At 38.7% G+C, this 23,566-nt stretch overlaps 2 protein-coding genes and 1 pseudogene across 2 annotated transcripts in view; 2 read left to right on the top strand and 1 right to left on the bottom strand.

Annotated features, from left to right (window-relative positions):
• LOC121943304 overlaps positions 1–20,734 on the top strand; it is a 34,711-nt pseudogene extending 13,977 nt beyond the window's left edge.
• On the bottom strand, positions 6,496–10,123 carry LOC121943305 (olfactory marker protein-like). Its single transcript, XM_042486813.1, has 2 exons — positions 9,936–10,123; positions 6,496–7,186 (listed from the first exon to the last, which is right to left on the bottom strand). Exons 1-2 carry the CDS (start codon positions 10,002–10,004, stop codon positions 6,755–6,757), a joined length of 501 nt encoding a protein of 166 aa, XP_042342747.1. The 5' UTR covers positions 10,005–10,123; the 3' UTR covers positions 6,496–6,754.
• A 1,883-nt stretch (positions 20,735–22,617) lies between the features above and the next one.
• Positions 22,618–23,566, top strand: part of pak1 (p21 protein (Cdc42/Rac)-activated kinase 1) — a 59,428-nt gene continuing 58,479 nt past the window's right edge. Inside the window, exon 1 of the mRNA XM_042487020.1 lies at positions 22,618–22,737. The gene's annotated coding sequence lies outside the window, so the exon portion shown is untranslated. The remainder of the gene's footprint in view (positions 22,738–23,566) is intronic.

Here is a 23,566-nt window from a genome sequence, read left to right on the forward strand (position 1 = left end):
TTCTTCCAGTGTTCCCTCTCTCCCTTCATGTTTGCCTTCTCGTGAAAATGATGTATGATGAGAGTTTGAATCTGATATGTCTGGAAAAACAATTATTATGGGTCCTTGAAAAGTTATGGAAAAGTTTTTTAAGATTGTCCACGAGAATGTTTGAGAACCCTGATCACATACTTAATTGGTTGTGGTGAAATGGGTTCAAGGCCTCTTCAAAACGCCAGTTTTCATATTAAAATTCATTATACAACATCATAGTTTAAAATAATTTTATTATAAACGTAAAGAATTTGCACAGTTCCATCTGGCAGATTACTTGAACTGGATGCTGCAGCAACCAAGAAAAAACATCTTTCATCCACAGGGTGGCACCACTAATCTTGATTAACAGCCCTGTTATGCACAGATAAGTGAATTGTATTTACATAGATAATACCTTTGAAAAGAAAGTCTTAAAGGACCTCACATGACACAGAAAAATAACAAACATACTTTATACACAGTCATACACAGAAAGGACACAAACAAATACAGAGGATGCATAAAGAACAGCCCCTATAGGGGCTGTTATTTATGCATGTCCTCTGTATTTGTTTGGAAGAAATGGGTTTTGAGAAGTTTTTTTAAAGCAGTTTACAGACTCAGCTGATAACAGAAAGGGGAGACAGATCCAGAGGGACGAGTCCCCAACAGCAAAAGCACAATCTTTGGAAGTGCAGAGGGAGCGGGATGATTTGAGTGGTCTTCAGGTGGTTTAAAGATGTAAGTCTGGACATGTATGAAGGGGCATAACCATGAAGGGCCTTGTATGTGATCAGGAGTATCTAGAAGTCCTCTCTACTTCACAAAGAGCCAGTAAAAGGATGTGTGGACTGGTGTGATGTGGGATCTACAGATGGCCCCAGGCAAAGAAACCCATCAAGGGTCTGATTTGTTGTGTTGATGGTTACACCTAATGTTGTATGAATGACAGTTACAAATAGCTAACTGACTTTCCTAACCACAGACTGTATATAAAGATGGACATGACAGCTCCCCCAGCTTTTCAATCTGGATCGCCCCCTGGTGTCTAAAAACTCAAAGTACACGCCCGATGAATTTTTCCCAAATTATGGTTTCTGTCACTGAAGGTAGTTCTCATCACCCTGATGGTTGTTAGAGTGTTTTGTTCTTATAAGTTCAGTTTTAATGAAAATTAATGATAATTATTAAATTCTACAAAAAGGGGATTTTCAGCCATGATTAACAGCTGTAAAAGCCGCTCGTGAGTGGTCTGACGAGTGTTTTGGCAGGAACTCCCCCACTGCGGATATCACTACTATGCAGACACCGTCTCTTAATGACATCACCAGTGCAAGATGGCAGTGCCCGTATCTGATTATTTTAACCTCACTTAAGCATGGAGCCGTCATACAGTCGTTTGAAGGGGCCCCACTTAGGGGTTTTTTGGGTCAGCAGCTGTGCACTGTTTAGCACCTTTATGGGATATTTAAAGATGTATTTAATTGTCATTGCAAAATGTGCCAATAAGAGTGGCCATCTGAGGCCCCTTTACCAGAATATTTTTTGGGGCCCCAAACATTTGCCTGGTTTCACTCTCATCACAGTGCGCGCTTTACCAAATGTTTGTACCCTGGTGTCCACCTTCAGTTTTATACTCAATTTGTGCAGCGTTGATAAATCAGAGATGTTTCTTCTTCAGCAAGCTCTGAGATCAAAAAAATTATTTGTCTTTAGCCATTGAGGACCATTCATATTTTTATGCCTCCACGCCAGAGATAGCCATGGCTGTAGGCATTATGTTTTCGGGTTGTCCATCCATCCATTTTATTCTGCTGAACTTGATATCTCAAGAAGGCCCACAGGGAATTTCTTTATATTTAGGACAAAGGTCCGCTTGGACTCAATGAACAAACTGATTAGAATTTTGAGGTCAAAAGTCAAGTTCTCCATGACCTCACAAAACATGTTTTTGGCCATAACTCATAACTAAGAATTCATATACACTAAATATGACAAAATTTCACATAAAGGTCAAAGAAGATATGATGATAAAGTGCTGACAATTTACATCCAAAAGGTCAACTTGACTGCGACATATTCGGCAAAAATTCTTATCTTGTTGTCACTCAGTGTCATAACTCAGGATCAGAAGGGGAGACATTTGGTCAGAAACTGAAATAGTGACACTAATCTTCTTGGGTGTCCACCTTGAAACTGAGCTGATCTTCTGTGCTGTCGGGAGCAAGATGTGCAAAGTGTCGAAGTTTTCACAGATGTGGATGTAAACTGTAAGTGCAACTTGACTGGCGCACGGAGGCATACAAAAGCGTAGCGGTAATTCTAGTTTCCCAAATGAGGTCCTGTGGTGGACACTGGAAGAGGAATAACTTCACCTCTACATGTATATAGCTTCATAAAATGGCCTCTTATAATGTTAATTATTTTTCAGAGTTTAATGTCAGAATAAGCACTAGAGTAAAGACACTCAGATAATTAGATGTACGTATTGTAAACATGATAAGAATGTATTATTGGAATCACGGTTGTGTGTGTGTGTGTGTTTTTTTCCATTGTTGGTTACTAAATCCCTCCTGCCTGGTCTCGAAGGTCTTGTGCAGCTTTCGGTTTTCCATCAGCTGAAGGGAAACTAACTTCTGCTTACGGGGTTGTTGCCTCAGTGGAGCAGCCAGTTGTCTTGACACACATCAATGGTCCAAAAACAAACCCTTATTAAACCTCTAGTGTGATTAAGGCAAACTACACAGGCAGCTTAAGGACAAAAAGGACTACATTTTGTTGGCGTAAACCTGGAGGGGATCATATGTTTGGTTGTATGTGAGTGTGTGTGTTTATGCAGCTTATCTTGCAAACTATTGGACCAACCAGCCTCATATTTTAAGTGCACATTTGTGACTGTATGCTCAAGGACATCTTGATAATGCCATGGGATGCAGTTCTCCACGGTACAACTGTGACCTGGTTTTGTTCCGTATGCCGCTTGGCGTCATACCACACCCGATGCATTTTAGAAGAGCATTTTAGAGTTTTGCTCGACAGATTTTTTTTAGACTTGTAGATTTTTTTTGATTTGGCCATTTTTTTCTTGATAGTTTCCTGCTTTTTTGTGCTGTAGCCTACAGTCAAAGTCAATACAGTTAAAAATCCAGTTGGGATCAAATATTTGAACTGAGTGCACTTTCCTTGTTAACCCTTTGAAACCTGGAGTGAAATCACTTGTCTTGTGCTGCTTTCAGGCGCCTATCGCAAGTATTTTAAACCTTGGAACTCTGAGCAAATTTTATTCCAAAATGGGGGGGGGGGGGGGGGGGGGGGGCTCAACACAACAGTACAAACTGTATGTGTTCTGGTAAGTATTTTCTCATCTTCTCTTCTTTTCTCTTCTTTTTCTCTGTCTCTTTTTATTTTGTCTCTCTCTCTTCCTCCTCTTTCACCTTTTTTTTTTTTTATCATTTAACGGTCTGAATAACTGTTTTTACTCAAAATCAAGAGATGAGAGGATGATGAGGACTGCAAATACATCCTCTTCTCCTAAATCGAGTGTTTAATTTTAAAGCCCTTTGGGCATATCTGTGATTTTGGGATTAATGCTGCATTCATATTAGAAGGTCGTAGTTAGAGTTGGAAAGTTGCTCTTCTGACTTTGTTGTGTTTATATGCTTTGAGGTCGTGAAGTGGGAACAACATGGAAGCTACAAAGATGACAGGTTGCATTTTAATGCTAAGAGTGTTTAAACAAGAGGTTGATAGCTGTTTCACCTTAATTTAATTTTATTTTAAGTTTTATATATCATATATAATGTTTTTAAATATTCTTATATTTAATCGAGGTCACTCTACATGGACAGCAGTTAACATTAATACCATATAGCTTAACATGTGATCAAAACTGATATCTAACATGTGAATTGATAAAAAAGTTTCTTAATATTGACCAATCAATGACTTTTGTTTATGCATTTATGACATCAAGTCGGCAACTGGTGTTATAAAATTACATTATTGTCAATGTTCGTATGCTCGCCTGGGTTGCTTTATAATTAAAAGTTTGCTTGCTTGTGACAGCTAATAGATGCATAAGCTAAAAAAATGTGCAACTACTTAAAGTAAATGATAGCTACCAGGAACAAAATAACCAAATATATATATTTTTTTACTGTCAATTGTTGACACTGTTTCCATTTCTGCTACCCTGAAACGTCACACAAATGCCACAACTCGGCATCTCAGATATCATCGAAATTTCCCAATTTCCCATTGGTAATTACGACTTTGGAGAACCATTCATGTGCTTGTAACTTGTAAATAGGGTAAATATGATATGTGTGAGGACCACATGAAGGCAGCGTTACATATGAACATCACTTGACCTCTCCCCTCCTCTCGTCCCCTCCCACCATCCCTTTCTCTGTCCAGTAACAACCAGCACCAATGAGCACACACAGACAGCTTTCAGTCGATCTTTAATAGATGTCACCCCATTGATCTCTGTTTTGTGTCAGGCTGACAGTCATGCAATGTGAACATTTGATATTCCATTCACTGTTACTCGTTTTGCATCTACTGTCGCTGCCTCTCCTGCGGGCGATGAAAGGCTTCAGAGATAAAAATACAACTTAACTTAAACACATATAATCACAATGTTAAGCTGATCAGTGAAGGTGTGTTCTATTTACAAGAGCAAGAGTTTCGTATTTAAAAGTTCTTAATTATAAAACTTCAAAAATTTCACTTGATTATGAAGTTTCAACATCATCAGACACTATTGTGTTAAAAAAAAATGTAAAGAATGCTCACACTTCTGTGTGAAGGTATAAATATTTTTTAATTGATGATTTATGTTGATGACCAATTTTTAGTTTAAGTAAAGTGCATTCATACTACTAAGGTCAGTTTCGACTAATTTTGCTTTTGCTTGCCCAATATCCATTAACTGGTAACTAACTGGTTAGTAATTAAGAAACAAAAAGAGGTCTTTACTCTTAGTCCGTTGCTCCATTGACTCAGATAGCTTTTGCGCCTTATCTCAAAGCACCAGTCATTTAGAGGTGGTGAAATATAAATGTTTTATGATATAACTGTCTTGTCTTTTATTTTATTTTTTTGTTGGCTTTGCTGATAAACAGCCAGCTAGCTGCAACTAACCTCCGGTCTCCAATGGTTAGCTAAACATTAGGCTTGGCTGCGCAGCACTGGCACCACTTGCATCAGGTGGGGCTAGCTAATTGGCACCACTCAGTCAGCGATTACTGCTGCTAACTGTTGTGGAGACTTAACGTTTACAGTCCGGTCTGAGATTAAGTGGCTTCATTTTTGAGCTGCAAAACCCTTTTAGCATCATTAACTATATAAGCACCACTAGCCGTGCTTACAGTTTGCAGCTAACAGTGCTAACAGAGATAACAGTAGGCAGGTTTCCATTAACCCTCAAATTGCGCAAACTGAAATTGCCTATATAAAATAAGCCTAATGGAAACATGTCAGTTTTGAAAAAACTCCCATTTATTGCAAAAACGTTTTTATGCTCTGAGAGGTGGTGTTTCAGGCAATTCAAAAAAGCCATCTTTTTCAAAACTGCAATGGAAACATTTTTTTTGCTGTTAGTTAGCACCAACAACTGCTAGCTGCTTTAAATCTCAAGTGGTGGGCTGCACTCATAACATGTTGTCATAACTTCACACCCATCCTGCCCATGGTCTTATCTTACTGGCTTCCAAGTTTTTACATAGATCATTTCTGCACTGATGCTATCTCCTGTGGCAGTTTAAAGGTGAGACCACTCTGTCCCACATTCTGTGGTTGTAACTTTTATACAGAACGGGGAGGTGGCATAACGGTGCAATATTCCCCTTCATGAACAGGCAGTGTAAAAGGGGTTATTGTCAACACTGATAAATGGCAGGACACCCGGTAGCTTACCTGTTAGAGCGGCCACCCCATCTACTGAGGCTGTGTCTTTACCACAGCGTTCGATTCCAGCCTGCACCCCTTTGCTGCATGTCACGCCCTCTCGCCCCCTTTCACGCTTAAACTGTCCTATCTGGGGCAAAAGCCATAAAAATAATCTAAACACCCCCCTCCCCCCACCAACCCACTTATCACTGGGGTGACCTGGGGAAGACCGGAGGTTGGGCACAGTGTTTCTACAGCAACACTGTTTGGTCAGGATGGCGTTATGAGCGGTAATCGTAGAATGAGCGGTGCCACTAGCTTGCTCCCACCAGACCTGGTTGGTGCGCAGTGCAGTAAACTAATGAATAGCAAAATGTATCCATAGATCAACATAATAAAGATATTCTGAACAGTTGACAATTTATCATAACTCTTGACAACTCTAATTTATACTTGTTTTATCTTTTTTTTTATTAAATGTGCGCCCTTTGTTTTTTCAAAAATACTTAATTTGCTTGTTACTGTAAGTATATATAAAATTGTGACTTGGCTGTCGAGGCGATGTTAAAAGTTTGCTCTTTGGCCAAAATGTTTGAATGAAATGTGGCAAAAAAAGCATTAATGTGCACAGAGAAAGTGGAACTATGCTCTTGTTACATTGCTGTTAGAAGTAAAAGTGAGACTCAGAGAATGAGTTTTTGTGAGAATATTTAAGACAATGTATTTTTTTTATTTGAAGAGATTTAAAGTATCTTTCAGCTCTACTGTGATGTATTTTAAAGGTCAAAGACTGAACAAAATATTGTGGTGCTTCTCTAAAAGGACTCTACTGAGAGATAGTGAAGAGTCATTTTTCTAGTGTGAACTCTACCGAGCAGCTGACATTTGCGGCCTCCGCAGCTTCCTTGAAAGCAAACAGGAAGTACATGACCTTCCTGACCTTGGCCAGCTCAGCAATCCGCTCGCCAAACTCCTGCATGTCCGCCTCCAGCCACTTGAGCGGCGAATCCTTCGGATCGTCAGCATTTCGCCAAAATGTTCCGATGGGTTCTAGCAGCTGCCGGGTCATCAGGTGGGTGAGGTCAGGGGTCCAGTGTTGACAAATACCGGTGATGGTGACACGGCCGTGGGCAGTGAGGGAGAAGTGCCAGCGAGAGAAGTTGAGCTCCTGGGTAGGGAAGTCCAAACGATACACGGCCTCATGGGGGAGAAGCAGGCGCTCGCCGTCCTGACGCTTCTGCCCTGAGCGCTGCAAAGATGACACACGGAGGCGCATCATCTGCGGAGGGAGTAAAAGAGAAAAGGAAGAGTTGGATGAAAGGGAACAGATTGTTGGAGGAGAAAGAGAAATGTACAACAAATGATTCCAGTTTGATTATCCACGACCACCTTTTATTCTGGGGATGTGAACAATTTACACACAACAAAGAACAACAACAGAAGGCCTCAGACATCCAAGTTAACCATGTGAATCCTGGATCAACATCAGTTTTCAGCAGCCGTATGCATTAAACATTTTAAACGTGAGCTAATTGGTTAAATACATGAAATGTCCCACAGATTGCAAGCTTTTTTTTAAGGTGACAAGGAAATTACTTGAAGTTGGGGGGCAGACCCAAATCTGCTTCATGTTCTTGTTGTGTGTTTTTTTTTTTATAGATTGAAAAATAACGGATGTAGCCATCGTGCACTCGCACATTGGTTGTGGACTCTCATTTGTTTGGCATTTTGGCCATCGCCATCTTGGATTTTTGTGGCCAGAAATGACCATATTTGGTTGTAGAAGAGTGAGAGGTGGATCTGACACATAAACACTTATTACTGAGAGATAGATAGAGCCACTGCCAAGCATGTTTTATCACTCCTTTTCACAGAACCAAACAACGGTGGCATCTTTCTGCTCCAGTGTGTGATTTTTGGCAGAATGCTGGCATCGTGGAATCAGAGGAGGCGTTGTGTTTAATACAACAGCGTTTGCCTCTCATGTGACATAACATATACATCAGCAGTGCTTTATAAACAATATCAATGCCATCAAATTGGCAACAACTCTTATTTACCATCTCTGTATATCTGTTATATGGCAGCTGATCTCGTCCTCTGCTTGGAGGGTAAGGAGCTCCCTGCACAGCACATTGACTTGCTAAAAAACAAACAACAAACAAAAAAAAAAAACGCCGCTTGATTTGAAATCTCAGTCAATTGAAGGGTCTTCAACTGATGATTCAAATCTCTGACTTTCAGGGGGCAGCTTTAGTATGGCCATCATATACTTCCATCACAATTTATTTATTTATTGAACCTTAATTCAACCAGAAAACGTCTTGAGATTAGAAATCTCTTTTTCAAGAGTGTCCAAGTCGAGACAGGCAACAACAAAAGTTACTGACAGGCAACATGGAACAAAAATACAAAATCAAAATATATAACTACAAAAAACAACAACAATGTAAAACACAAAAGGAACACAAAATATAGTCACCACAAGGAAGGACTGAAAAGTATGTTAATATATGGTATAGGTAAACCATTAAAACAAGAAAGTTAAAAGACCAGCCAAAATACACCCTGACATTGGCAACAGTCCTGCAACAGTGCTTTGAAACAGCCTCAAGGAACCAAAGAGTGCAGCTCTAAGTCTTTCTGCAGAAGTTTCCACGTATATGGAGCTGCATACTTAAAGGCTTTCTTTGCCAAACTCTGTCAAACCCTAGCTGTAGACAATACGAAACAAGTACTGTGAATGGAGAGCTGAGCCAGTTTTTTGCTTAATATGGACACATAAATGCAATGTTTGAAGCCACTATACACCCTGTACTTTAAAAGTTTGAACAAGTGCCTAACCAAAGCTTGTTATTTATTACATATTAAGATGAGAAAAACTTGAGTCCGTGCTGATTGGCATCTCAAATTATTCTTCAGGTTCCCAACTTTCAGACAATGTTAACCACTTTGTAGCATATATCCACTGATCTGCTAACTTCCCCTAAAGATCCCCTGTCTCCCTAAAAAAGACAGGAATGAGTCTATGTGGGTCTCAGAGGGTTAAAATTGAAGTCCAGGAGCTATTGACCTCCACTGTGTGCCAGGCCAGCAGTCAGTGTTTTAGCATTTCTATTGATCACTACACCAGAGACTTTCAAAGCACCACACACAGAATTGATAACTTTCAGAAGACGTTATAAAGGTTGATCATTAATTCTTCTAAACCCTGGATCAACATCACTTTTCTTGTGCGTCTTTAAGACGTCTTTCACAAATATTTAACCATTAGAAACATGAGAAAATTTGGTTTTAATTTATTTTGAAAATATGGGGAAAAAAGGCAGTCAGCAACTTGGCCTGAAATCTTCCACTATAAAAAATTACCAGAAAATGATCTCATATAAAAAATAAATAAAATAAGATAAAAAAAGAGAGTGTAAGAATCATTTGAAAATTACCAAATAACTACAAAACAACAAAACAACAACAACAATAACAAAATTCTATTTATATTTATATAATTATATATTTAAAATTAGGTTACAGTAAAATATATATAAAGTATTTATTTATATTTTATTTTAGCACAGTCGAGGCCATTTCCTGGTTATTATTATCTTACTTTCTTTCTTGTATTTGTTTCAGGTAGTGTTCTTGCAAATCTTTTTATTAACTTCTTTCTATTTTTGGGGTCATTTTTTGTGAAATTGCTCCTTTCCCTCTTTCCATAATTTTGAAAGAAATCAAGCCAATTTGCTTGGGTTTCAAAGGTTTAAATCAGGGAGAAAAACTTTTTCTCCAAAAAGTAAATAGTAATAATGCATTACATTTAAAATATATTTTTTGTCACAAGCTTCTCTCATTGTTTAAAGGATATTTAAAGTTTCATCAGCAGTCAAAACAGACATTTTTGGCTCACACAAAAAAAAGAACATGTATTTATACATTTAATGTTTTTTTTTCTCTCAGTAGAAACAAAAAACTGCATCCACACATATTGTGAAAGCAGACGAGATGAGGAGTTTAAAAAGTGAGAAGCTCACCTCTGTCAGCGCAGGGTCTTCTTTAAACACCAACACCAGAGTGTCAGAGGGGGCTTTGGCATCGTCCATGTCCGACTCGGAGGTTATAATCCTGGGTGAATCAGAGGGCAAGGCCAGCCTGTGTGGATGGGTACTGTGATAGACGGAGATCTGATGGAGTTTAACATTTCACTCTCTTTTTCTCTCCCTCTCTCTCTTTCTTTTCTCATAGGCTCGTATGCCTTCTCTGTTTCCCCTCCCCTCTCCAAATATTTCCATCACAGAGTGGCGGTTTCTCACTTTAGTCCCCCCTCCCCTGCCCACAGGGTAGTTTGGTTGGGATGCATTGATTAGCCAGATAAAATGGGAGAGGTGGGATCAATGAAAAACCAGCATCAGTCAGAATAATTGGTGTTCAGCCCTGAGAGCTTATTTCAACCCTTTAAAGGCTGAATAGTGACATTTCTGCAACAAAATGTTGGAAATGTCTACACATATGCTCTGTTTCTTATAATATGCTATTTGAAATGGGCATTTGTGAAAACATTACTGACATCAGGAGCAACATCTGTCTGAACTATTTAGGTGAAAAAATAAAACAAATATGTGCCTGCAGTGGAAGAATTTATCTTGAAACACTGTGGATCAGGTTTGAAATGTCTGAATATCAAATGAAAATACTCTCTTAGCTTTTTTTTTTTTTTTTTTTTTTTTTTAAGGCGTTAAGGAGGTGGGTGATGTGTGAGGGTGCTAGGCAACAGGAGTTGCTGGTGACGTACAAGAGGGAACTCTGGGAGTTTCCTGAGGACTTCTGGGAGCTCGAGTGGTCTTGGCTCAATGGATCAGTTATTTATTTATATCACTCACTTCACTGTGTGTGTGTGTGTGTGTGTGTGTGTGTGTGTGTGTGTGTGTGTGTGTGTGTGTGTGTGTGTGTGTGTGTGTGTGTGTGTGTGTGTGTGTGTGTGTGTGTGTGTGTGTGTGTGTGGTCAATAGGGAGCTAAGCTCGGGATATGGGTGGATGGCATTCCCTCATTAAAAACTGAGGTTAATTAAGGGGAAACAAGTGGAAAACTGAGCTTTTTGGGAGGTCGTACTGCTTAAGAATAAGAATTCAAATTAAAATGAGTCATTGATGCAATTTTTACAAAAGTAATGACAATGGGCCTTGTTCGTCTTGCAGTGGCTGCAATGGAAATAAGCTTAATGTTTATATTTTGAACATCCGTCGCCATGCTTTTTGGAGTGTTTTCGTGATATGTTTGATTGGTTGCATTTTAAAAACTGTACTTTTCCCTCTTAAAACCACCTTGTACAACGTGCTCTGGCAATGCTGTGTTTTAATATGATCATGCATATAAAGCCTCTTTGAATCTGAATTTGAGTGAAAGAGAGACAGAGAGACAGGGGAAAGGGAGAGAAGATGAAGGAGGACTACTTCATACAATATTTCTGTAAGTTAGTGGTAACTTACTCGTAACCCTGCTTCGTCACTATTTGCCCTCTGACAAGATGGTGGCCATGTATCCTTTCTGTTTTTTTTACTAGGTGATCCCTGACTGGAAGGACCAGGAGTGGGATGACGAAAAACCCGAGGCCTATGCCGGGATCTTCCACTTCCGGTTCTGGCGGTTTGGTGAGTGGGTGGACGTGGTGATCGATGACCGGCTGCCCACAGCAAACGGAGAACTGGTGTACTGCCATTCCAACGACAAAAACGAGTTCTGGAGCGCATTGGTGGAGAAGGCCTACGCCAAGTAAGACTTCCACTGTGTGTCAAGGCCATGACGTCCTAAACTGACGTCAGAGAACTAGTTGACGAAATCTGACTTGCATTGCATCATGTTGCCTGTCTCTCGGCCAAAAAGTTGCCCATGAACACACCGTAAAGACTACAGCCAACTAGCATGTATGATCTGCACCTGCGTGAGAGGAAATAACTCTTCTCATAAAAACTAAACCAACAAAAGATATTTACCATCCACTAGTCAACAATAACACAAACAGATACTGTTTCAGCTAAAGAACTCAACGGCTAAAAATGTTCATTTCCCTTCTCGTGTTCTGGGCTGAACTGCCAATCAGAGTGATTTTATTCACTGACAGACTCTGACAATTCAACATGCTGAGTCAGCAGAAAACAGCTAACAAGGGCTGACTAGTGCCAGCCATAGACTGTATATAAAGTTGGACGCCCCCCACTAACCCCCGCTATGCCTCAAGTGAGGTGACATCATTTGGAGCCAGAGACTGTGCAGTAGCAATCTCTGCATTGAGGAAGTTCCCGCCAAAACACCCATCTGACCAATCACGAGCAGCCCTGATGAATGCGAGAGCATGGATTGGTTGTCACAGCTGTTAGTCATGGTCTAAAATTCCTGTTTTGTAGAATTGCGTAAGTAATTAAAAGCAAACTTATCATAAAAACAAACTCTTGAACAAACATCAGTGTGATGAGAACTATTTTCAGTGACAGAAACCATCTTTGGGAAAAATTTATTTGGCGTGTTTTTAGTTTGGCCCATGTCCCTAACATGGAGGGGTGGACTTTATGACATATACTGCAGACAGACACCAGGGGGTGCTTCAGATTGAAAAGCTGCACTTTGGGGGAACTGTCATGTTTTCCATCTTTATATACAATCTGTGCTTCCAACCATGTGCGACACAGCACAAAAACTAGAGCGACAGACACTTACAAACAGCTGACCGTCTGTGAGGTGCATGAGGGCCTTTACACACGTGAGTATGTGAGCAGTATTTCTTTCTTTCTTTATTTGTTTCTTTCTTTTCTTTCATTTTTAATTTTTTGTCTGGTATGCTATTACACTTATTACAATAAATGCTGCCTCCAACTGACTGAGTTTAAATGAACTCTAGTACGAGCTTGAAACGTGGATTGAATTATTTGTTGATGTTCAACTGTGGAGAATGAAAAGCTTGATTGCAAGATCAGTGTGTACGATAAGCAGAAGATTTTATGTTGGTTATGTTCTTTCGTACATTGGTGGCGTGCCCCTAGTCCCCCATGATCATTGCACACTTGTATGGATTTAATTTGGGAGAGACTTTTTCTGAAATGTACTCTGATTGTTTGACTGATTGATTTTCTTTTTCAGAGTTTTCTTAAATATGAGGGTGGAGATACAGCAAGGAGTCAGCATGAATAAAATGTATTAATTAAAATGTCCTGTATAAGCACTAATGATTGCTTGTGTGTGTTTTTTTCTAGGATGTGTGGATGCTATGAGGCGCTTGATGGGGGCAACACGGCCGACGCTCTCGTGGATTTCACGGTGGCGTGTCAGAGCCGATGGACTTGATGGAAAACGGCGTCAAAAATGATGAAGAGAAACGCAATGAGCTGTTTGAGAGAGTTCTAAAAGTCCATGACAGAGGAGGCCTCATCAGCTGCTCGATCCGGGTGAGGAGAGGACAAACGCACAGCTGAATGATTAAATGAATTGATTCAGGAATGATTTACAGACCGACTCACTGCATCATTTCAGGCAACCAGTGCAGCAGAATTGGAGGCCAAGCTGGCCTGCGGCCTGGTGAAGGGTCATGCCTACGCGGTGACGGATGTCCGCAGGGTGAGGCTGGGTCACGGCCTGCTGGCCTACTTCAGGTCAGACAAACTCACCATGATCCGCATGAGGAACCCCTGGGGAGAGAGAGAGTGGAACGGGGCCTGGAGCGACAGGTGAGGAGGAAAGCACCACACACACTGAAGATAAATCCCACAACCTGGACCTTTAACTTTGTTAAACCTGAGCAAATTGTCTTGATTTTTTTCAAAAACATGGGAAGAAGGCAATGAGCGTCTTAACAATAAAGTCCCAAAAATTAACAAAGAATTAGTAAAAAGTTAAAAGAGAATTACCTGAAAATTAGCACAGAAAAAAAACAAAACCAAACAGGGGAATTACCTAAAAGAAAGAGTTAAAAATTCAAAAATATTATATATTCTATAACATATTTTGAATATATGATTCTAATAATCATAAATGTTGTGTCTGGACACGTTCCCCTATTTTGGATAATTTTCTAATATTTTTCTTTCTCTCTCTCTCTCTCTCTCTCTCCTCTCTCTTTTTTTCAGCATTACATTTCAAGTTGTTTCTTGTCACCTTTTACCAGTTTCTTGCAATTTTCTCATTGCCTTTTACCAAGTTTTTGAAAAGAATTAAACTTTTTTCTCAGAGTTTGAAGATTTAAATAACTGTGAAAGGCGTCTGAATGCAGCACGCGAAAAAAATGATGTACATCCAGGTTAACGTGTCAGTTTGATGTCCTGGTTTCTCTAGTGTCGACATGTTTAATTTTTGCTTTCATGTCTGCCATCCACATTTTACTGATAAAAGAAGAATATGGACTTTTTTTCTGCCTGTTTTTAGCTCTGAAGAGTGGAAGAAGGTCAGTAAGAGTGAGAGGGAGAGGATTGGCGTCACTGTGCAGGATGATGGAGAGTTCTGGTGAGTTTTTGGTTGATGCTGACCCCTGCTGGCAGACAGGAGATGCCTGCATGTGAAGCTTGGGTGGCTTTGACCCACAATATTTCTCATTTGCACAAACTACTCCAAAGCAAATGTGTTTTTCAGTATGTGGTGTCAAACTGTGGAATTCTTTAGAGAACGATTTAAAGTGTAATATCAATATCTTTCAGTTAGGGTTAGTGAGGAGAAAATAATTAGACACATATGATGAGTTGCTGTGTGTGGCTTTTGATTCTTTCTTCTCTCTCATTTTTATTGACTGCTAAGTAACTGACAGACAGACCATCTTCTTTTATTGGTTGATTTATTTTTGAGAAAGGGGCTGGTAAAATAAGGCTGTCTTCTCCTTGCCCCCTTTAGAAAATGAAATACAATGTAGTAAATAACTTATGGATTGATTTTAACCCTTTAACAGTCACACTAAGCAATGCCTTACAACATTATAGATCATAGCGTATATTAACAAAATGCATCGATTTATTCAGAAAAAAAAACATTGTCCTAGTATAATTCCTTGTAAAAAGTGCAAAAGCCAATGTAATATAAGGGAAATCTGAAATAAAAGTCACTTTATACAATAAACATCTAAAAATAAATAAACAAAAATAAACAGATACACATAAAAACAAATCTAGTAAAAAAAAAAGTATATAAAATATATGGTAAAAAACAAATGGGCAATGTTCTATAATAAAAATCTGAAAAAGAAAGTATCGTCAGAAAATAAACAAATAAAAAGAAAATACATATAAAAACTAATTAAAATAGATACAAAGAAATGGGAATCAGAGTTTAACGTGAAAATTTCAGGTGAAGATTGGCAAGATATGTGGAAAAATCATCAGACATCCACCAATTCACGGGTATGGAGGGATTTTCCTGGAAAAATTTGATCCGTTTTTTTATTACACCCAAGGTCAAGAACAAGTTTAAGGGCACAGACTCATCATGTTGGAGGAAATGTGGAGCAGTAGATACAGACCATTCACACATATTTTGGAAATGTCATAAAGTACAGAAGTTTTGGGAAATTACACAAAACTATACAAAAGATTCTGCAGTATGATATTCCTATGAGCTACATGGTGCTATATTTCTGTAATTTTAATTCTATTAAAGAGACTATAAGAGTAAGGGATAAGTATTTGATCAAAATACTGTTGATAGCAAGTAAGAAAGCTATTACGAGGAATTGGGGTAAAGTGGACCCTCCCAGTCAGGACCAGTGGATTGAGATTGTAGAAGAAATCCACACAATGGAAAGACTGACATATCGCCTGAGACTACAACAAGCACAGATGGAAGAAAATTGGGAGAAATGGACACTATTCAAAGCCAAAAACAGCGACAAAGACGACAGACAGAAACAACAGATATAGATTAAGGCACTAAGACAAAAGATGAACTGCTGGTGATGTGACTCCCAAACATGTATTTCATATTTTTGTATTGTTTTGAATGTGGGTTGTACATGTAAGGTTTGTATATGCAAATATATGGATGTAGAAATCAACAATAAAAAACTAAGTGGAAAATAAAAAACATAGATACAAAGAGTAATCAATGTAGTAATAAAATCTGTTTAAAATGCATGGTATAAAAAATGCAAATAGTCAGTTTGATATAATGAAAATAGAATTGAATGGAAATACAGTATAATCAAAATACTAAAATGCATCGAATAAAAACAGATGTATAAAATGAAATTGGGTTTTGCTAAGTTTTTAGCGAGGCAATTTGATAAAAAGAATGGCGGTCTCAAGACCTGTTAAAGGGTTAACCAGGGTTAAACTGTCTGTTTCCATGAGTGGAATAAAAGTGAAGTACAAATAAATTAAGCATAATTCCTCCTTATCCGCTCCTCTTTCTCTCCCTTCCTGCAGGATGACATTTGATGACTTCATCGCTAACTTCACCGACCTCATCCTCTGTCGTCTCATCAACACCTCCTACCTGAGTTTCCATAAGACCTGGGAGGAGGCTGTGATGCAGGGCTCCTGGCGCTGCCACGATGACCCACTTCTTAACCGAGCCGGGGGCTGCATCAACAACAAGCACACCTTCCTCCAGAACCCGCAGGTGTTGTTTCTCTCCTTAATTCCTCAGATTTGGTGTTAGACGAGGTTGTGTACGATGTATGAGTGAAAACTCTCTAACTGTGTGTGTGCGTGTGTTTCTTGTCTCTGCGTTGCAGTATGTGTTTGATGTGAAGAAGCCGGAGGACGAGGTTCTGATATGTCTGCAGCAGAAAGACCGCAGAGCCACACTGAGAGAAGGACGAGGAGACAACCTGGCCATTGGCTTTGACATACACAGGGTCAGCTCAGTGTGTGTGTGTGTGTGTGTGTGTGTGTGTGTGTGTGTGTGTGTGTGTGTGTGTGTGTGTGTGTGTGTGTGTGTGTGTGTGTGTGTGTGTGTGTGTGTGTGTGTGCGCGCGCGCACTGTAAGCCTGTAAATAAAGGTGGTGTTGTCTGTCTGTCTGTCTGTCTGTGTGCAGGTGGAGTTAAACAGGATCTACCGTATGCATGTCACCCAGCAGAAGGTCGGTGGGAGCGTCTACATTAACTCGAGGTCTGTGTTCAAACGTATCGACCTGAAGGAGGGCCGGTATGTCATCATACCCACAACCTTTGACCCCGGCCTGGAGGGAGACTTCCTGCTCCGCATGTTCTCGGATGTGCCATCAGACTGCAAGTAGGGACACAATGAGCGTGTTTTAGTTTGAACTCAGCTTTTGTTGTTTTCTGTGTGACTGTCGCAGTGCTTGTTGTTCAGCAGCATCACTGGATTTTAAAAAAAAATTGATATTATGAAAAGAACCAATTTGAAAATGAAAAGTGAAATCTAAAATTTTGAAATGTGAAATAGGTCCCTGGTGCCTGAGTTGCTGAAATGTGATGTTTGCGTCATGTTTTAGGGCAGCAGAGATGGCAGAAAGCATGGAAACAGTGTCAGCAATTGATGGAAAAAAAAAATCCTTATTTTGTTCCTGGTAGCTATCATTTACTTTAAATAGTTGTACATTTTAGTATACGCATCTATTATATGTAGCAGACAAGCAAACTTTTAACTATAAAGCATACCAGGTGAGTATACTAACATTGATAAGAACCTTATTTTATAATATGAGTTGCTGAGTTGACGTCATTAATGCGTAAATATGGCGGGCAAAAGTCAATGCTTGGTAAGAAACAATGGTAAAAAATTTTTTTTATTGATATATGTGTTAAAAATCAATTTTTCATAACATATAAAATGTAATATAGTATTAATGTAAACTGCTGTAGAGTGACCTGGATTAAATATAAAAATATATTCAAATATAATACATAATATATAAAATATACAAAAAATAATGTAATATATAAAAATGTAAATAAACTGGAAACAGCTATCAACCACTTGTTAAAACGCTCTTCGCATTAAAGTGCAACCCATCTTCTTTGTAACTTCCACGTTGTTCCCATTTTACGACTTCAAAGCACATGAACACAACAAAGTCAGAAGAACGACTTTACAAATTGGAAACCGCGACCTTCCGACATCACATGAATGCAGCATAAACCACAGGGGAAGTTCACACCTGAGGAGGCAACACTGGCGTCATGTGATTTTGTTCCAGACAACACAAGTTTAAACCTTAAAACTCAAAGCTGATGACAGAGAAGCCCTTTTTTTTTATCAACAACATAAACATATGGTTGTAAATAGAAACATAACAACATGAACACCAGAACAAATACAAGTGTCTCTGTGTCTATGTCTGTCCATCCTGTAGAGAGCTGACTCTCCATGAGCCTCCACAGACCTGCTGGTCTGGGTTGTGTGGTTATCCCTCTCTGGTCACTCAGGTCCACATCCTGATGGCTAACGGTCTCGCAGGACAAGACTCTGATGGAGGTCAGTTTCAGCTAAACTAACTTTACAGGTTATTTTCTTAAAATACCATCAAAAGTTTAATCAGATCAAATTGAACCATATAAGCTTCACAAAATGAGTGTTTTATGATGTTTCTGAGCTCTTTGGAAATTTCGGTGTGTTATGCCCTGTATTTTAATTGCTAGTTTGTCCCACGACTTTTTTTTTTAAGTTGTTGTTTAAAATACTTTGTGTTGCTTTTTAAGCTGACCTGCTGTCAGCTGAAGCAGCTGCAGGTCAGTGTTATTTTTTACCAGTAGATGGCAGTAACATCTCTGTAATGTCACTGACTGATGCTGTAATTCAGCAGTCTGAATGTAAAACTGTCACAATAGCAGAAAGCTACAAGGCCCTTGTTAATCTTTTTTTTGCTGTGTTTGCAGTTATTACAAATACTTGGCAGTCTATTTTTGATCCACTGGATAATTTATTGCAGTGTTCATTTGTCAATTAATTGTCAAAATCTGTTGATTATTTCTCGATTAACCCTTTAAAGCCTGAGCATATTGGCTGGGTTTCTTTCCAAAAATGGGAAGAAGGCAATGAGCATGCTAACAAGAAATGGCCCAAAAATGAGCAACAAATAAGTAAAAAGTTACAAGGAAATGAACTAAAATAAGAAAAAAACAACTAAACAAACAAACAAAAAAAACAAATGTTAGGGATCTTAAGAAAGAAGTAGTTTTTTTTTTCCTGTAACATAATTTTGAATATGTAAGACTTAAAGTTATCTGGACATTGTTCTCCAAGTTTTTTGATATAATACCTAATAATCTCCCCGCTGATTTTTATTTTTTTTCTGAAAATTGTTGATCTTTAAACAATTTTTTGTCACCTTTTACTTTTCTTTTCTTTTTTTTCAATTTGCAGGACATTTCTTACTAAGTTTCACAATCCTTTTTTCCCCCCGTGTTTTTTTTTTTTTAAATAAATCAAACCAATTTTCTCAGGTTTTAGCAGTTTAAAAACATGGAAAATGTCATGTCCACAATCCAAGTACTGTCATAGAGGAAATAAATCAGAAAATATTCACATTTAAGAAGCTGGAATAAGAGAACTATATCATTTTTTTAATGCCTCCGCACCTCGATAGCCGTGGTTAGGTTGCTTTGTACGTGCATTCCCTTCTTGTGAACACTATTCGTGAAGAACGCCTTTAGGCAATTTCTTTATATTTGGCACAAATTAAGTTGGACTCAACACTAAACTGATTACAATTTGGTGGTCAAAGACCACCGTGACCTTGCATCTGTATCATTCTCGTGTATGTGATATCTCAAGAAAGCCTTTAGGGAATTTCTTCACATTTGACACAAACGTCCATTTGGACTCAATGATGAGCTGATTAGAATATGGTGGTCAAAGGTCAAAAAAGTGTGTTTGTGTTTCAGTGTCGGACCCCTACGTGATAATTCGTTGTGAAGGGGAGAAAGTTCGTTCTCCGGTCCATAAAGACACCCGAAGCCCCAACTTCGACACCAAGGGGCTCTTCTACAGGAAGAAGGCCAACAAGCCAGTCACCATCGAGGTATGTGTTTGTGTTTGTGTTTGTGTGTCTGCATTGGTGGCTAAGGAAGGCTGACAGAAAATAATGCTTTGGGGAAAAAAGTATTCAGGTCTTTAAAAAAAAACAAAAAACGCATTAACGTGCTCCCTAGGAGGTCGTTAAGGCGTGTTCATGAGCAGTGTGTTGTATTTTGTGTCTCTCAGAGCATGTTAACAACACAGTTTGAAGCATTATTTTGTTAAATGCACTTTCCACCTCTGAAATGTGTCCTGTTATCTCTCTCTGTGTTTCTCAGATCTACAACCACAACGTGCTGATGGACTCTTTCCTGGGTCAGGTGATGCTGCCGGCCGAGCAAGGTGAATACCAACAGACGCTCCATCTGAGAGACAAGGGTGATCGCCGTGACAATGACTTGCCGGGAACCGTCACCGTCGCCATTGTGACCAGCACGGTGCTCACCAACATCTGAAACACACCAAAAAACCTTCCAGTCAGCTGCAGTTTACCAAATTACCAGTTTACCACCCTGTGAGGGTAAATATTTGGCACGAATAGAGGGTTTACTCTGTGGAAGTTTACTTTATAGAAGATTACACATTCAGTGGGAGGTCTGATTCTCCTGCTGCGTTTTAGCCAAATGATTTACAGTGCCTGTATTAGGTGTATCTACTAGGTGTATGTTATGTCTATCAACCACTACTTAGTGTCATGTTTTATTCTGCTATTAAATGTTGTATTTTATTTGCTCTTTAATTTTAATTTAATATTTTTAAAACCCTATACCTGTCTTTTTATATCGCCTACTTTTATACCTTGTCTTAATGCCTCTCATGTCTCCTGTACACCACTTTGCCTTGTTTAAAGGTGCTTTACAAATAAACTTACCTTGCCTAGTACCGTGTTCAAACATTTTTTGAAATAGTTTTACTGCATTTTGATCCAAAATGTATAAAGAGTGAAAATTGTGGGCATAAGAGCACAAGTACAAAGTTCCAAACAAGGCTGAATATTTTAAAAAGTTTTGTTGGGACGTTAAAGTTGTATAATACTCAGAGTAGAAGAATGATGTGTAACATTTTGATGTTTTAAATGGGATTTCTGCATGAAAATATTAATGAGGAGGTAAGAGTTGAAACTACATGAAAGTGAATTTGTATCCAATTTAAACAGCCCCACACGTTCACGGCATCGACCCGTGTCGCTAAGTCCCGCCCCTCAATGCAGACTGGCTGATCATTCCTTAACAATGGCCAGCTTGTCTATCCTACAGCTCTGGTTTCCTCTGTTTTTTTTTTACCAAATGAGATATAATCTGTATCTATGCTAGAAGTCAACAATTAATAATCTATTCTTCTACTGATTCTGTTTATATAAACACTGGCACCACTCGCCTCATAAGCTTTATTTTAATCTTCATCAGCAGCTTCTTGTTTGTGGTCGGAAGAACTTGACTTCATCTCAAAATCATAGAATTCTTTGAAGCATTTGACTCTATTAAGTAATCTTTGTCCTTTGGACGTCTCTGAAACCACTGAGGCCGTCGTGTCTTCAGACACAGATTACTGAGAGATGTTGGGGAACCACCAGCGAGGACTGTGTGTGTGTGTGAGAGAGACATACATCTGTGTATCTACAGCTGTTTGGAAAGAAAAAGAAAGATGAGCATAATATAAAGAAATGTATTCACAATAATAATAATTTCTTATTGTTATTATTTCATTGTATAGCACTTTTCATAACACAAAATATATACAAAATACAGCCATTAAAGTTGTATACCCATCCACTAAGCAAAATTTTAAAATAAGTCCCTCCCCTGTGCTTAGTTATTTATTAAAAAAAGGCTAAGGGAAAATGTCTAGGGAAAACAGAAAAAAATAGGGAAAAATTTCCTGGGAAAAGGAAAAAACAGGAAAATCTATATCTTTAATTATCGTAATTAAATTTAAAAATCTACTTTCAAAATTTTTAGTGTTTAAAGTATTTAATCCAGGTTTTTTTTTAAATTTTTTTTCGCCACAAATTTTGAAATGTTTGGATTTTTTTCTGATTTCTTGCTAATTTGGGTGGATAATGTCTTCTCTCATTGCTTATTGCCTTTCTCCCATGTTTTTTAACCTTGATTTAAAAATTGAAAATAATGTAGAAGACTAACAATTGAAAACATTTTTTTTCATAGAACAAATATTCCCAACTCCCTAATCCCAGTGCATTCAAACCTAAAAAAAATATTAATACTAACACTAATACTGATAATAGTAGTAACTGGTAGTAATACTAAGAATAAGAATAACAGCTAAAAAAAACATCCAAAGACAATACAACACAAAAGAAGCTCCTTAATACGGTTTTAAAGAGTGTGATTAAGAGGTTCCTCCCATGTTTTTGAAAGATATCAAGCTAATGTACTGGGGTTTCGAAGAGCTCTTGCTGAATCGTATTCGTTATAAATTCCTACTTGTTTCTAGTTTCTGATCCGGTTGTAGGGTTACACCTGAATGCACCGTCCTTCAACCAGACATCGCATGAAGCGGAATAATCGGACTTTTTCCCTAGCGGCTCTGAATGCACCACCGCCTGCTCCCCACCGACCCGCCCGAAATGCTTGCAGGCCAGCCAATCAGCTTCGGGGGATTCTGAAATTGACCAATCGTGTTTCCGGAGCGGCTCGTAAGGGGGCGGGGTTTTGTGTGTGCCTAGCTAACAATTAGCTGCCTGGGATCGGCAAGTTTACTGTAAAAAAAAAAAAAAAAAAAAAAAAACAGCCGGGAGGGCGACACCGCGGAGCGCAGCTGAGCCGAGAGGAGAGCAGAGTTTACCGAATACATGAGCCGGTGTGTCCCGGTGTCGGAAATTACCGCACAGCACTCTGGGATTTACATTTTCAACCGGACAAGTGGTGAGTGAGCCTCTCGACTTTATTTCTGAACCTTAAATGTAGCCGTCTGTCTGCACCCAGCCAGGCATGGAGCGGCTGTGAATTCATTTACCAGTGAATAGGAAGGGGTTAATGGTTACTGTAGGCTGGGACCACACTATTATTCCCTTTTTCTTTATCTGCATCTACATTGCACCGCCCTGGACCCTGCAGGCCCATTAGCCCGCAAACACTGACTTCAAATCAGCCACGACGAGGCTGTTACAGTCGGAGGGTGGATGGTGTGATTATTTTTTTATTACACCGATTTCCTTCCAGTTTAGGGACTGTCCTTTATTTATAAGTGGAGGTGCTGGCTGGGGTTTGACTTTTTTTTTTTTTTTTTTTACCATTGAACCTCCCTGAGTGAATTGGGAAAATGTATGAGCCCCCCTCTACCATTAAATAGTTAGTAGATTAAAAAAAATGAATTGAATATACTTTATATCGAACATTGCAATAATAATAATAATGAATAAATACTATGCTTATGAATTAATAGTGAGTGTTTATAACAGATTTTAAATAAGCAACATAAACCTACATTTCATGTCTAAAAAGGATTGGATTGGAGAAAATAACTTTAAATATATATATTTATTTTTCCCTATGATATTTAAAGTTCAAAAAAGCCCTGGAGTTTAAAAAAATCCCAAAACCTCGGTTTTGTCACTTTTGTCGTGCATGTCGGTTAGTTCGTGCTAACGTTTTATTTTTGGCAAAATTAAAAATGACACGCAGAATAAGGTGATCTTGATGAAATACCACTATTTTAGCCAAAATTTGTTGTTGATTTTTTTTCACAAGGGAA

The sequence above is a fragment of the Plectropomus leopardus genome, chromosome 5 (genome assembly GCF_008729295.1).
Source record: "Plectropomus leopardus isolate mb chromosome 5, YSFRI_Pleo_2.0, whole genome shotgun sequence".
Classification (NCBI taxonomy): domain Eukaryota; kingdom Metazoa; phylum Chordata; class Actinopteri; order Perciformes; family Serranidae; genus Plectropomus; species Plectropomus leopardus.

Coding starts and splice junctions, on each gene's coding strand:
- LOC121943305 (XM_042486813.1), bottom strand. CDS start 10,004: ATGGACGATGCCAAAGCCCCCTCTGACACTCTGGTGTTGGTGTTTAAA. Junction 7,187..9,935: donor AAGACCCTGCGCTGACAGAG/GTGAGCTTCTCA, acceptor CTCCCTCCGCAG/ATGATGCGCCTCCGTGTGTC.